This window comes from Talaromyces proteolyticus (genome assembly GCF_021365285.1).
Source record: "Talaromyces proteolyticus strain PMI_201 chromosome Unknown BGW36scaffold_7, whole genome shotgun sequence".
Classification (NCBI taxonomy): Eukaryota; Fungi; Ascomycota; class Eurotiomycetes; order Eurotiales; family Trichocomaceae; genus Talaromyces; species Talaromyces proteolyticus.
This window is the reverse complement of record NW_025764283.1, coordinates 200945-216336: the sequence shown is the minus strand read 5'-3', so window position 1 is coordinate 216336 and position 15392 is coordinate 200945. Positions and strand designations below refer to the sequence as shown.

The window sequence follows — 15392 nt, the reverse complement described above, 5'->3', positions numbered from 1 at the left end:
GTCTCTTGGCTAGGAGAAGGTGGACGACTATGAGACTTTGGCGATACATCAAGGACCTTTTCACTTGAAGATGGCGAGACAGAGCGGCTTCTGTAGCGTTGCATCTGTTGAAATTTGTCGTCTAAATCGTTACGCAATGAATCCAGCCTTTCCATGACAGGAAGCCCCGAAGCACCACCGTCGTTTTGAATATCTAAGCCCATAGAACTAGAAGTCATTGGTGGCATTCCGGGGCGTTCCCCTAAAAAAGACCTTTTCTGGTTGTTGTTTTCGTCCGCGTCATCGGCGGAAATATAGCGTTCCTATACAATTTAGAAGAAGATTTTTCAGCACACAAATCGTTACAGAATTAGATCATAATATCTGGGGTAACATAAAAATGGAATACAAGTACAGGCATATTGAATGAGATGTCAAAAAGCAGAAGAGAAAGGGACTAGTAATCTACCTTCTCTGATGCATCACGAGCCGATCCGACAATTCCTTCATATTTGTTTCGACGCTCCTGTTCTCTTCGCCGTCTTCGAGAACTTAGACTATCATCCTCACTTTCTTCTCCTTCATTACCTCGGACTGGTTGAGACAAGTCCATAACAGACTGCGAAGCCTCACTAAACGCACCGGAAGATCTCTTCTTGCGTCTACGCTCAGACTTGCTGTATTCATCAACGCCTACTTCAGATCGCACATCACGTTTATCTGATGAGGCAGATGAACGCTCCACAGTACTCTTTGAGCCAAACAAGTTGCTAAAAAAACCACTACTCTTCTTGTCTTGGTCTGCTTCCTTTTCTTTTTCCTTGGCAACAGATGATTCTCGACTGCGACGCTTCTCGCGTGTTTCGTCAATATTGGCTGGGGCAGATGTTACTGAAACCGTATCATCATCAAAGGCACCGCTATGGCGCTTGTGGCGACGTCTTCTGCGTTTGTCTCCATCACCATCCACATCATAAAGAGAACGAGTATCGTCGTCAAAGTCTTCTTCATCGCGCTTTGACCTACGTGATCGATATTTTTCTAATTCATCGGCTCCTGGAGCGGATGCGGCAACAGACCTTGCATCGTCCATTGAGTCTTCGCGATCCTTACTAGAACGCTTCGATTTTCGGCGGCGTCTCTCTCTCTCATCCTCATCCCAATCCTCCTTAATTTCTCGGACTTTGTCTGAGGTATTCTTGTAGTCCAGGCTATCAGTTTCTGGTTCGGTATCAATATCCTTGCGAGATTTGGAAGACTTTTTTGATCGAGTTTCTTGAACCTTATCCGAATCACTCTTATACTCGACAGTATCACGATATGATTCCTCGTCGTCCTCTTGGACGGCACCAGGGACCTCAGTGAATGAGGGACGTTTGGAGAGCTCCTCCGGTTCTGTATCAGAATCCTTGCGGGTTTTGGTGGATTTCTTTGATCGAGATTTCCAGGCTCCGTCTGAGTCACTCTTAAAATCCCTATCTTTATCTTCATATTGGAAGACGTCAGAATTTTCCGTCGATGGGAGAGGTGTCGAACGCTCCTCTAGCTCGTTATTCAGGCCCTTGCGGCTTCTAGAAGACTTGTTTGATCGGTTTTCTTCGACTTTGTCCGAATCACTCTTCTGGTCCACAATAGCACGGTCTAATGCTCTGTCCTCGTATTGACTAGCGGTAGGTGTCTCAACGGAAGGAAGAGATTCAGAACGTTCCTCTGGTTCGATTTCAGTATCATTGCGAGCTTTGGCTGCTTTCTCTGCTTTCTTCGATTTCTTCGATTTCTTGGACTTTTTACGTCCACTCTCGACTGGGACAGACGCAACAGACCGACTAGTGTCGCCGAAGTCAACATTTCCTTCGCCGTCGATATCAGTATTTTGTTCATATAACTGTTTCTCCTTTGGTTCATCTTTGGAGGACTTCTTATCTGAAGAATCCGTCGGTTCAAATTCTTTAGGCACAATTTTCTCACCAACATCGGGCACAGTCTTCTCTGCCACCCGAGATGCGATTGAACGTCGATCACTTGAGTCTTCCACGCTCTCAACTATCGAACTACGATAGGTGCCTTTCAGTTCGGATCCAGGAGGAGAATCCCTTCGGTAATATGATGCATCGTGGGTCACAACAGAAGGATCAAACCCGGCCATCTCAGCCCCAGCTGCCAAAGTAGCGGCAAACTCGGAGTCATCCTCAAAGCCACCAGGCATATAGTGTTTTTCAACATTTTGGGAAGTTTGGTCTTCCTGAGCCGTACCTTTCGTGACTCCATCTTGACTTGGCGCTTCAACGGGATCCCGTCTTAAAGAAATATTGTCGTGGTAATCGTTAATAGGCTCAGGTTCGTCCTTCTCAGATAGAGGCGTAACGACTTCGTATTCATGAGTTCGGTCTTCACCCCAGGAGACACGTGATCCTGAGTTTGTCCAGTATAGCTCCACTTCTGCCTCCGCATCTTCTTCCCTCGGCTGCTCCTCGATTGTAGGTTCCGGCGTAGGAACAGGGGAATGGGTATCTCGAACGGAGCCATCATGACTAGCCGGGGGAGTCGGTTCAATTATGTTAATTCTCACGGGGGGAATCACAGAAATGTCAGAATCACTGGCATTCTGCCGATCAATCGAAGCGATATCATGAGAAGTCTCATTCTGCAGTTCCTCTGGTTTGAAGAAGTCTACATAACTCTCATAAGTAGGGCTCACACTTTTATTTCGCACTATCCGAGAGGCGGCAATCTTAGCGATACGTTCCTCCTTTTTCTTATACTCGTCTTCATTGTCGTATTGCCGATCTTCATCGTAAGACATCTCTGTCACGTCTTCCTGATTCTCAGAGGCACGACGGCGCTCGGACCGGCGCTTTTCGCGGCTTTCTTCGTATCGCTTTCGATTCGATGTGGACTTCTTATCTTTGCTAAAATTTTCCGCAACGATGCTGGCAACGGCAGCAGTGCCAACGGCAGCTACGGCCGGTGTAACCCATGAGGATGAAGAGCGGTCTTCGGACTCTCTCTCGTCTCGAATCTCCTCACGGCGTGTTTGGCGGCGAGCCTCGCGCGCAGCTTCTTCAGCTTCCAACTCTTCACGACGACGACGTTCTTCTCGCTTTCGATCATTTCGCTCCTGGAGACGCTCTTCTTCTTCTGTCTCTTCTCGCAACCGATTTTCTTCCCGTCTGCGTGCGAGACGCTCCTTCTCTCGGCGATCAGCTTTTTGTTGTCTATCTGCCTGTTCTTGGGTGAGGGCAAACGATACAGCTGCAGAGTCTTTAGCTGTGGACCTTCGCTTGAGTATTCCAGGAGAAGGGGTTCCATCTAGTGGTGCCGTCGGTATCACCGGAGAAGAATTGCGACGATGAGGTTCAGGATAGGAAAACGCGTCTTCGGAGCGAGTAGTAAACTGCGAATCCCCGGGAAGAATTGGGGGCCCTGTCGTAGATGGGTAATAAACAGATTGAGAAACAGGGGTAATAGGTTGAGGTTGTTGAAGAGGTATCGGTCCTGGTCGTACAAGAGGCGGTTGAACATTAGGCGAGGAAGACGTTGACATACGAACGGCGTCAAATCGCGAAGGGTCGCCCGTCGGAACGGGATAAACTTGTTGGAGAGTCGAGGAACTATAATTTTGTAACCCAGAAGGAGATATTCCGTAGTCATTCGAGACGGTTGGTGCAAATTCTTGGTTAGATAGTCTTCTTTTCTCCTTCTTGCTTGAACTCCAAGGCCAGAATGATGAGCCTCCAACGGACTCTTGGCTTCCAAAAGGTTCGCTACCGCCATATGCCAGATTTGTAGAAAGAGCAGAATCTGAAGATTCTGCATCTTCCCACTCCTCATCCTCATGACTGAGAGGTCCAGAATGTTTTGAAGGCCGAGCTAGATCACGAGGGTGAACGTCCCTTCGAGATGAAGATGCATGAGCAAGCTGCCTTGCTGCCAGTCCCAAGCCGAGAATTTCAGCGTCAACATTGGGCTTGGAATGCTTATTGATCGATCTGCTTGATTTACTAGACCGGCCACTCACGGATGAGCCGAAGACTTCTGACCCACCAAAAGCCAGATCATAATCACCAGAGGATGATGAAGAGTTGCCAAACGAAAAGAATCCCCGCCGCTTACTAGCATGCTTTTTCCGACGATTGGCCGAGGGAGCAGAGAAGAATGACTTGAATCCCTTAGGGCTAGATCTGCGTCGTCCGCGTGGGCCATCAATATAGAGGTGCTCTGAGGAGTTAGATATACGTCTTATATGACGGTGCGACGATTTTTCACGGCTGTTGCTCCTGTTCCTACTTGTACTTCGATGCCGAACTGATCCTGCTGCTGCTGCGGTCAGTGCTGAACCAACAGCAGCCCCAATAGCTGCTTCTTTGAGACCGCGGTGGTCTCTAGATCTGGATCGGGAGCGGGACCGAGATGAACGACGAGAAGCTTTGTACGACCTCGAGTCCCTAGAAGTATAGACCTTACTATCACTCACAGGTCGACTTGAATAAACACCACGAGATGTCGAGCTAGCCTTTCCAGATGATACAGCACTAGCTTCATCATAGTTGTAGGAGCGGGAATCGACCTGTCGCCCGGATCGGACGCTATATGTGTCATCAAAATCCTTGTTATTGAATAGAGACTTGGCGACATATCCCGCAAGCCCACCAGCAAGACCACCGGCTAGCCAAGAACCCGACTTTGACTTGGAACGGCGACTTTCATCTTCAGAGGATGCATAACGACTCAACTTATCCACCCGAGTACTACTGCCGTACCTCTCAACCACAGGAGAACGCTTTCGTCTGTTGTAGTGATGCTTTCGTGGTGCGTCCCTTGAAGAACTGCCAGGTTCAAAGCAATACTTGCAAACTCCGATTGCCTCAGTGTAATCCTCGAATTTTCCAACACCTTCTGGATCCTTCCAAAAATCGATGAATTTGGCAAGCGGTCCATGGTGGCGTTGGTGGTATGCGAGTGAACCGGGCTGCATGCCACCTGAAGGGTAGGTAGGCGGAGGACCATTTAAATATTGTGGGTTGTAGACAGGGCCACCTTGTGCTGGGGTGTTCCCATTCGAGGTAAAATTACCGGGTCGGGGAGGTACGCCAATCCCATAGGTATCATTTTGGTGGTCAGAGTTAGAATGGTGGTGATTGATCATGTAAGCAGCTGCTGCACCTGCTGTAGCGCCGCCTAAAGCTAAGCCAATACCATGTTGGGGAGATGTCGATGCCGTTATCTGTTGAATGGTCGGGTTCGGCAAGCTGCCTGACATGCCAGGATAATTAGAACTAGCTTGATTAAGCAACTCAGGACTAATCCCATATGTGGCAGCTCCCACGCCAGCAGTACCCTGGGGTGTGGGTTTGGACGGTTTGGACTGTTTAGAAGGTTTCGAGGATGGCTTCGATGTCTTTCCTGGCTTGGACGGCTTTGAAGGCGTCGACATAGTTGGATTGGAGTTCAAATCAGAAGCTGCATAATAATCAGCAGCTGCGCCAACCTGTCCTAAGCTACTTGGCTCTGGAGGCGGGTTGGCGAGCGGCGATGCGGACATCAGATGGGGCTCCGCACCTACAATCACATCTGGCGGACGAGGACGAACTCCTGGCTGATTGGCCACAGACTGTCCCTGATCACCGTAGTACTCTGCTGCCAGGCCAGCCGGGTTGGGTGGTATGTATGGTTGTGTTCCCGCGCCTGACATTTGACCGGGAAATTGTTGCGCCAGATGGGGATCTAATGGAGAATGGGAGGGAGCCGACGGGCCAGGTATAGCTGCATCGTACTGCATGGGAAACTGATTGAAGCCGGGCGCAGCAATGTCGTCGGCAAAATGCTGGGATGTAGTTTCAGCAGAAGAGGATTTTTTACCAGAACGGGTTCGAACGCGCTCCGAATCTATCTCGTCTCTGGCCGACCTTTGCTTCGTATCCCTTCGCTCCTTATTCTTGGAGTCGCGCCTGGAACTTTTGTTTTCCCAAGCCCGATCTTCTTCCTCGGTGACATAGCGAGGAACGCGCTCAATCACAAGTGGCTCCTCCTCGGCATAGGATTGGGGTTCGGCGGTGACATAGGTTGCCGTTGATTCTCCAGCGACACTTCGGCTGGCACTCAGATCTCCTAGGTCACGGTCACGGTCGTCACCCCGTGTTGACCTACGGCTGGAAGATACACTGGAAGCAGAAGAGCGCTTGGACTGGCGGCGGGAGGAAGATCGAGCGTCGTCGCCGTCAGCAGTCGATTTGCGACGAGATGAGCGAGAGCTCGCGTCTCCGCCTCCCATAAGAGCCTTGAACATGGCGGTAGAGAGGGTAGGGAGGGGCTCTTTATCGCACGATGATGATGTAATTCATGGATGTAATGAGAGAAAGGGACGTGCGGGGGAGAAATGTGGGATGGAATGTGAATGAAAATAGTTTAATGATGATTAGTACAGCACGTTTTCGCAGGCGAGGAAAAGGCCGGGCCACGAGGCTGGGGAAGGTGGCGGGTAATAATTTCGAATAAGGCGACGGCTAACCGGTCTCCTCAACGCTGGGTCGCAGCTAGCAAAATTATGCCGGTTCTTATTATTGCTACTGCGTGCCGATAAGTGCAGAGCCGAGCTGGCCTTGTGCAACGACTGCGAGTATTGGCGGTGTTGTTTGTTGTTTGTTATGGTGTAAACAAGCTGAACCGTGGTTGACGAGGGTGCTTCCGCTAGTCCTCCCTAGTAGTTGCCAGCTGTGGGGCCGACAGCGCACTCCGACTACAATAACATTATTATTATATAATATTATTCGACACCGCACAACAGCTCATTCGACGCTCGCTCACTTATTGCTCTCTGGTTGTTGGTGGCCATTAAATCCTGGATGCTACAATCTTTGCGAGTCTTTCCTGCAAAAGTCGGTCGGGTTCAGGGATACTGGCTCTGGCTCTGGCTCTGGCGTGGCGAGCTGTAAGTGGCAGAAACTAGGCTCTTTGCAGGCATCCTGCATACCCCCGACTGTAATATTGCCTAATACTGCCCTATAATAGGTCGAGGGACTGCCATTGCAGTCTCGAATGTCGATAATTATCGCCACACGTCTTCTTCGCCCACACTGCATCTATATTCCTGCTGATTTTACGCTGAGTTTACGCTGAGTTTAGCCGACATGGTTTCTTATAGGCAGCCCTTATCTATACATTTTCCCCTCGCATTACATGTCAGGGTTGATAGGGCAATTTGAGTAATATTCTTACTTCTATAAATTCTTGTCATATCATTCAGATTCAGAAGAGCAGAATTAACAGTTAGATCGACGAGCCGCCAACCTTGTAGGGTTCGGCCAATCACATGTCTCCCGTGGCCCCGTCGGCAAGCCGGATCCGAGGGAACTGCTGATCTCTTTCCATCGCAAGAGCTGTCACACAAGGCGTTATACAATGATACAATGATCGGAGATGCAAAATGATTTCCACTTATTAAATACTTCTTTGGGCATGGGATTGCGCGCCACTCGCTTGGTTGCACCGGCGTCATGGTCCAAGCAGACCCAATGACGACAACAAAGTCATTTCTCTCCCTCCCTATTGAAATTCATCTCGAAGTCATAGACTGTCTGGACTATCCTGCTCGATTTGCTCTGGCATATGCAAATAAATACTTTAATCAGATAGTCACTCGCCGGGTACCACCGCCGACTAACGAGGAGAAACTAGCATACCTCTGTGCTACAGAGACATGGCCAGTGTTCGTTACTACAGGTTTCCTTTTTCTATCTTCTTTCTCTCGTATATTAATGTGTATTCGATTGCATATAGCTACCGCGACTATCTAGCCTGCAATCAATGTCTCAAATTTCGTCCTACCAACGCTTTCACCAACAAGCAACATCAAGGGAAACGGAGCAGAGGCTACTCCGACAACAAACGTCGATTCTGCATTCGCTGCGGAGTCCACAAGCACATATACCAGCCCGGCCACGTAATCCCCATCGATAATGACAGCAAGTTCGTGATTTGTTGGTGCTGTAAGTTCCCTGGAAGCGGTTCCTATTGCTTGGTATTTGGGAGCTGTGCAAATTGTGGCCAGGTCATGCCAGTCATGCATTATATCTGGGATCAGATATATCAGCCTTGCTTGCATTCCTTCAACTGCTTCGGCTGCGGTCAAGAGGGAAGCGTAAGCCGTCTCCATCGCCCGCTGCAAGGGCGACTAGACGATATACTACATCAATATCGGGCCATTTCAGTGTCCGTGTGGAAGCCAAAGGTTCATTCTCCGAGTTGAAAATTCTTCAATTTTATATATCTCGCCCTGGCATACTTTTCGAACAAATACAGAATGATATTCGCTCAGACATATCAAATTCAGGCAAAAATAAACACTGAAATCCTCAAACACTGGCTATACTTCACTCATTTCGTACCCAGGGGTGCTTGACCAACGGCGTCTTTATAGTTCGATCCAGTCGATCTCTAAGCAAGGACTGAAACCATAAGGGCATTGAGCGCAAGTTGAAAGTGATAAAATTCGCCGCCGCCGAGACACCAACATAGCCACTCTTCCCGGTGAGCACCTGGTTGACGACCGCTTCGGCAACTGTTTCCGGCTCAAGTAGTGGACTGAGGAAGCCATCCTCCGGATCCATGTCGCGCGTTACAAAGGTCTTTGCGTAGGCAGGAGTGACCAAGATAGTGCGCACCCGTGGAGCCTTGTATCGGGTTACTAGTTCCGAAGCTAGTCCCTCATGAAGGTTGATATTCGCTGCTTTACTGGCGCAGTAGGCCGTCATGCCTGGTGCCGTGCAGTTTGCACCCTGCGATGCCACTGTGACGATCATGCCGTGATTGCGGGAGATCATGTCAGGCAGAAATTCATGAATAAGCTTATACTGCGCAAGAGTGTTAACCTTAAACATCTTCTCAATCTGATCCTCTGTGTTATCTAGCAACGGGCGGGCATAAATGATGCCTGCATTGTTGATTAGCACTGTAGGGCTCGCGCCAAAATCCGTGCGAATCTTTTCGGCGGCGGCGGCGACGGCCGACGAGTCGGTGATGTCGCACTGATAAAACCTGACTCCTGCAGGTAAGGTATACTGGGGTTCAAGAATATCCAAGACAACGATTCTCGCTTTTGCTCTGGCAGCCAGCATTAAGACGATGTTTTTGCCAAAACCATTACTTCCGCCAGTCACAATAACGATTTCGCGCGGCCAGTCGAACTTGTCAGAGACACCACGATTGATAGCACGACGACTAAGCCATGCATTGAAAACGCGGAGTAAGCCTAGCGCAAAAGCAACGCGAAGCCATTTCAAGACGACCTCGCGTTTTTGGGCGAGAAAAGTAGCTGTTGGTGGTGCGTAATGCAACAAAACCTGGGCCAAGAATGTCTTAGACGGGTCGAGGACAGTATTTCTCACGATAGAGCTCAGCACATCAGCCGTGAATCCTGCAGGTACAAGCATCGTAAGCTCTGAGGAATAGAATGGTTCAATACGTTAAACAACATACCTTCCCTTGAGAACCAGCGCCGTCTTGCAATGTCCGACATGAGTCAAGTATGTATACTCTTTATGGGCGTCTACTAAAATGACCTCTTTGTAGCAGCGATATGCAGTCCTATAGACAAAACTTGATAAGACAGCTGCAAACCCTTCATTGAAAATGTTGGAGGGATTCCTACTTACCCCAAAATGAAACACCGGACCGAGGCTTGGATGCGGGGAAGGACGCATGGACCATTGCCCAGCCTGCCTCATACATATCAAGAGTATTAGATAGTACGTATCAGAATACTAATTATTGGTAGTTGCAGTAAGCTTTTGTCATGTGGTTCTAGATGACTACGACCAAGTAATGTCATTAATGTCAGAGCTTTGTTTTTTTTTTCTTTGCATCAGTTATCTTCGAGATGAACAAAGTGTGCAGAGTAAAAGACAGTCTAGTTTATTAACCATTACATGGCTCATTGTAAATTCTGCGCAATCCAAAATGCAACCATTCCATGTAAAACAAAGCCACAGATGTATTTTGTATATATAGACAGATTCCTAAAAACTAGACAATAAAACCACGCCGCAAAATTGGCAGCAATAAGAAAACCAGGCCGTCCATAAACCAGAATAGTATACGTATATGCATGTCGCTGGGAACAGAGAGCCACCCAAACATGTTCATCACTGACTATGGGTATCCACTAAGAAAATTCATCATAAAATAATACAAAAACCTTCGAAAAAATGAAACATGGCAAATTACACAAATAAGCCACCAGCCCTAGAAATGCAATGACAGCGCTTGAAGCAATCAGCCTCTCCAAACAATATTCAGTGTATCAATCACACAGAGAAGAACAATGACGGGGGTGAATAAAAACCAAACAACTTGAAGAGGGGTGGCGAGCAATAGACGAAACGGGTTCAACTAAGGTGTTTACTCTGTGAAGCTAGTGTTGGGCGTGGGAAATATTTTTCTATAAATACCCTCGAGAATACTAGCATCTTTTCTCAATGTTGGCGAAATGTTCTCGCTCTGAAGCAGGAACTTGATGGTACGCTGGAGCAGCCGGCCCAACATGTCGCGGTCTACCAAATGGCGAAGATTTGACATGTAGGTCGCCGACAAAACCAGCATATTGCCGAATTGTCTAGATACAAGAATGTCAGGAAACGTATCAATGGCAAAAAATTGAAAGAAATGACATACGCATGGGCAGTACCGAAAATATTCGTGACTATTGGCCGGCCTTTGACACCATCAAAGGCTGTAGTGCTTTTCATAGCTGCATTAACACATATGATGCATGCTTGTTGAATCGGCTGAGGGAGCTCGTCCCATTCAACTGTGCGGTGAATACTATCATCATGTGGACCAGATGCGCCAACATCGCTATGCCACCGTGTCATGCTAGAGGACTGTGGTGTATGAGATGTAAACGAAGATTGAGACTCGATCTTAGCTTCAGGTTGATCAGGAGATTGATGATTAGTCTGCGCAGAGATATCTTCTGTTTCACCAGATTGATGTAGCGCATAGTGCAACAGGGGTCGGTATATAATGTACCGGGCCCCGTAGTACTTAGCGCGCAATCGAGCTATATTTATATCAGGTGAGGGGTCATCTTCATCATCCCATTTCATATGTTCGGGAAGGCTTTTGCGCCAGAAATCAAGGTTCATCCCGAGAACCGCCAACACGCTGCTTGAAAACCCCAATGCCTTGTCTTCTTTCGATTGATTAGGATTAACCTTATCTATATACAGTCAACGGTTAGTTACGACTTGTAATATTATACCATAAATAGCTTACCGGTCCCTTTTGCTTCATAAAGATCTGTATGGACTCTATTAAGGACCTTGCGGAGATGAATCTGTGCGGAATAGAAGAACATCACTGTCGCATTTCTAGGATTGATGTTAAGCTGAAGGGTAAAGAAGCCTTTTGGCAAGTCAATACGATTTTCAGATCGGGAAATCCCACTAGCAGGAAGGTCAAGCTCGGCAAGAATATCGCTATGAAGGGTCAGTTAAATGTCGAGAGAAAACACTTTTACGCCATTGAATTTATCAGCTTACCTCTCCAGCTGTAAACAGGTCCAGTATGCAAAATCGTGAAGATCTTTCATTCGACCCTCTTGCATGGCAAGATATTTTTTCCTTTAGTGTCCATGAGCTGCATAGTCCGCAAAACTTTGATAAATGTGAGAATAAAGAAACTTACGTTCGGATAAGCACTAAGCAGGCTCTAGATGCCTGGTAAATCCAACCGTGACTCTGGAATGGATGCGCCAATTGGCCTGCATATAACCCAGCGAGTAGGGCAGCTTGCACGTGAAGAAGACCGCTACCGCCCTGCAAATTGCCCAGAATATCTGTAGCATATGCGTAATAAGCTAACCCAGGAACCACATCTATATTTTTTTGTGTCCAGAGTTCGAAGCTGTCTTGGCCAACTATTGAGGATTGTCGGCCAGCGGCGTTTCTCCAATTTGGTCCATCCTCAAATGATAACTTCGGAGACTGAAATGACACACTGTTCGAGCCAGGCTCAGAGTTCGGCGAAATGACGTGGCTAAGAGAAGATCGGAAGGCAGGTGATGACACAAGCGATCCATTCTCATTCGGCTTCTGGTTGGGGTCCGTAGCTAGAGGCGGAAGTTTTTCTCTCCAGTTACAAATAGCCCCCAAAGCAAGAACCAAAAGAATAATAGCATTCTCGACTGAGCGTTCAATCCGTTGTGGCTGCCATCTATCGACGCTAGAGCTGGAGCTAGGTGAACGAGACATGTCCATGCTTCTGACATGTACGCCTTCCAAGGAGCGTTTTCGCTTTGCGCCACGGGCCTCTATCGAGTTGGTACTAGATTGACCAACAAAACTCCTTTTCGGATTTCCATATCTCTGGATGAATTGGTCGATTTTACTGCGTAACGCCTCCTCATCTAAGAAAGGATGGAGTAGATGAATATTGTGTATGAAACTGTGATGAAGGTTTTTCACTGTTTCAGACTGTGTATTCAAATAGCCGGATGCATCAAGTCCGCCTATGTTCTCCATTGATCGTTCGGGTATCCGAGCAGGAGGGGCTGGGAGTCCCACACCCCAACTAGGAAAAGGTGGCTGGCAGACATCTTCGCTAAAAGAAGGGCTTGACGAAGTTGTCGAAGGGCTGCCTATGGATGTTTGTTTTCTTTGGTCTAGATCATAATATTCAGCATAATCATCCCTCCCTTCGCCACAACCATAAAGCCGAATCAGGCCGCGATTCTCCTCGCCTTTCATCACATAATCAGGATCAATATTATCATCCAGGAGGCGCTTGATAGAAGGCCACGATAACAACTTATGTGCGGCGGTAGTGTGTTCCAAAGGAATCGACAATTCTCCATCTCGTTCCTCTTTCACAAGAGGTTCGTCGATAATTGGGTTTACAATTTGATCGAATTTCTCTGATAGGATATAACTATTTCTGGCGATTGAGTTCATCAGATGATTGCTCTTTGGGAAGTTGTTCCTCGGGAGATTTCCAGGTGGAGGGTTGCTGGGTGGAAGATTGCTGTGTGGAAGACTTTTTGCAGGTAGACCGCCCAATGGTATGTTTGCTTTGGCCATGCTGCCAGTTGGTAACCCATTCAACGCTATGTTATTCAAAGGTAGACTGTTGGTCGTTGAATTGGTTGTCGATTCACTGCTGGTCGACACAATGTCTGCAGACAACCCGCTCATTTGAACATCGTTTGTATCATCATCAACTTTGGTTTCTTTAGGTTCTTTGTGGCGAAATGAATCCTCATCATTCTGGCCTGGTGCATTGTCAGATGGAGCGACTGGATCCAGCTCCTGCGTAATGGGAGTAGTCTTGGTTGGCTCAAGGATATCTTTCGTAGGACTGGGTGCCCTGGCGATAATTGGGAGCGCCTTCTCGACTTTCTCTAGAATGGAGAATACCTTACGGAATTGGGTATCCATTTTTCGTTCAAGATCTTCAAACCGGCCCAAAACTTGCAATTGGCTCTCCATTTTCTTTTCAAAATCTCCAAAGCGATCTAAAACTTGTTGGGTAGCTTTGTCTTGTCTACATTTGTTAGGTGATTAACATATTAAAATCTGCAGGAAACTCACTTATGCGGAGGTATGTCTTTATAGACACAGGGAATACTATTCTCTGTACAATGACCGCAAGCAGGGCGACCCTCGTCACATTTAGCTTTGCGCTGTCGACATTGCTCACAGGCCTATTCAACAGCTGGTTAGAACAGGGACAGTATTTTGCAAACACTCGTTAAAATCAAAGAAAGATGAAAATGAAAAGATCTAAAGGAAGATAATTACCTGCGTTGCTCTGGCAGTCTTACGCTGACGGGAAAACGGAGGGTAATTACTGTCATAAGATGCGCCTGGTGTCGCTGGAACTTGAGGGGGGGGCATTGGAGGTATATATTGACCCGAAGGAGGGCCCTGGGGTTCGACATTATTCGGAGCTGGTGTGTCGTGAGGCGGGGGAGGAGGATATTGCATCCGCTGTCGATAATCACTGGGGGCGGAATGTGGAGGTGCAGGCTCGGGCGGAGTTCCGTTCATAGGTCTAAATGGGTGAGATTGAAGCGCGTCTGACGGAGAATGTGTGGTAGGCGGTGCTGGAAGACTGTTCGGGCGAGGATAGGGATCGCCAGGCGGTAGCTGGGGTAGCTCTCGACTGGGCTGCGCAAGAGGATAGGATTGATGGGGAAGAGGGTTGTGGGGTTGGCCGGTGGTCGAATGACGGCGTTGCTCTGCATTGTCGAAATGCGGAGGAGGATATGGCTGGCGCCATTGCTGGTCATATAATCCGTGAGGCACTGGCAGCCCGTGATGCGGCCCTTCGGACGGCGGCAACATACGTTGAGGACCCGGCGGAGGCGGTGGATGGTGAAGCGGATGAGATGGAGGAGGAGGATGATGATGATGATGCGGTGGTGGATGAGCAGCTCCGTATGGTGGAAGGGTCTTGGACTTGTTGTCAATCGCAACAGAGGCTTCCATCGTCAGCGCAATGGGAAAGCTGTTGCCGCAACAGCATCCATCTGCCAACCCTAGCACGATTTGTTTTCTATTGGATTCAAAGCGAGCGATTGAATTTCACTTATATTAATCCTGCAGAGCGCAGCAGGTCACGAATAGGGCTTCAGCTGTCGTCCAGGTTCTTTGCATCAACAAACCCTAAATGTCCGACCAAGTGTTGTGTTGCGATGTGTCACCCCGAGAAGAAGACAATCACAACAGGAGCATGTTATATTTATTCAGTGTACAGAAGCCGTGTGCAGTACCGGCTGCAGGGCCCCGGGTAAATGGCAAACGGACGCGAAACGAATACTATATTCCCCGAGCTCTAACAGCAAATGCAGATTAGCAATTTTGTTCATCACTGTGCAACTTGGATTGCCGTGCCTGGTGGAGGAGAGCGGGTGGGCAGCACTCACACTAGAAGTCCTTGCGATCGCAACGAGGGGATCACAGTTTGGCCGTGAGCCTTCGTTCTGCCCCAACCCAGGCCTGCCTTACAGTACAGTACAGTGGTGACCGACTTTTTTGTCCACTCTACCAGTTCCAATACACCAAAGTAATCAAGCGGGCGGAGAATAAAAACAATAAATAAAGGAGTATGTACAACAGAAGAAAGAAGTCAGCGCAGGATCAGCTGTACGGCCGTGTCTTGGGGTGGTGGGATAGATCGTATTGGAGGGGAGAGGATGTTTCAAGCAGTAACAATTGGGTAGAGACGGCTATCCTAGCATGAGTGGGAAAGACGAGCAGGGTTGGCGTTAGCTCGGACTGACAGTAGTAGGAGGTGCCAAACGGCAATGGCTAGAGATGTGTGAGCTAACTAATAGCGGGAGCACTAGCTAGGATGGCGGTGCCGCCGGTACGTCCCAACTAATAGTTAGCACTTCGGTCCTAGCAGCACAGTTCGGA

General features: G+C 48.2%; 4 protein-coding genes across 4 annotated transcripts; 1 reads left to right on the top strand and 3 right to left on the bottom strand.

Moving 5' to 3' along the window:
* Positions 1–329: 329 nt before the first annotated feature.
* On the bottom strand, positions 330–6609 carry BGW36DRAFT_379981 (uncharacterized protein). Its single transcript, XM_046216276.1, has one exon. It carries the CDS (start codon positions 6263–6265, stop codon positions 437–439), a length of 5829 nt encoding a protein of 1942 aa, XP_046070901.1. The 5' UTR covers positions 6266–6609; the 3' UTR covers positions 330–436.
* Positions 6610–7490: 881 nt separating this feature from the next.
* BGW36DRAFT_297859 (uncharacterized protein) lies at positions 7491–8224 on the top strand (the record flags this gene model as incomplete). Its single annotated transcript, XM_046211383.1, has 2 exons — positions 7491–7684; positions 7756–8224. 2 exons carry the CDS (start codon positions 7491–7493, stop codon positions 8222–8224), a joined length of 663 nt encoding a protein of 220 aa, XP_046070900.1.
* Positions 8225–8286: 62 nt separating this feature from the next.
* Positions 8287–9645, bottom strand: BGW36DRAFT_179173 (short chain dehydrogenase/reductase family protein). The gene is made up of 2 exons (XM_046209707.1): positions 9454–9645; positions 8287–9391 (listed from the first exon to the last, which is right to left on the bottom strand). The coding sequence occupies exons 1-2, from the start codon at positions 9491–9493 to the stop codon at positions 8349–8351; spliced, it is 1083 nt and encodes a 360-aa protein (XP_046070899.1). The 5' UTR covers positions 9494–9645; the 3' UTR covers positions 8287–8348.
* Positions 9646–10374: 729 nt separating this feature from the next.
* BGW36DRAFT_427991 (uncharacterized protein) lies at positions 10375–14462 on the bottom strand (the record flags this gene model as incomplete). The annotated part of the gene is made up of 7 exons (XM_046220484.1): positions 10375–10588; positions 10648–11194; positions 11251–11453; positions 11517–11597; positions 11662–13515; positions 13563–13675; positions 13773–14462. 7 exons carry the CDS (start codon positions 14460–14462, stop codon positions 10375–10377), a joined length of 3702 nt encoding a protein of 1233 aa, XP_046070898.1.
* Between the last annotated feature and the right edge of the window lie 930 nt (positions 14463–15392).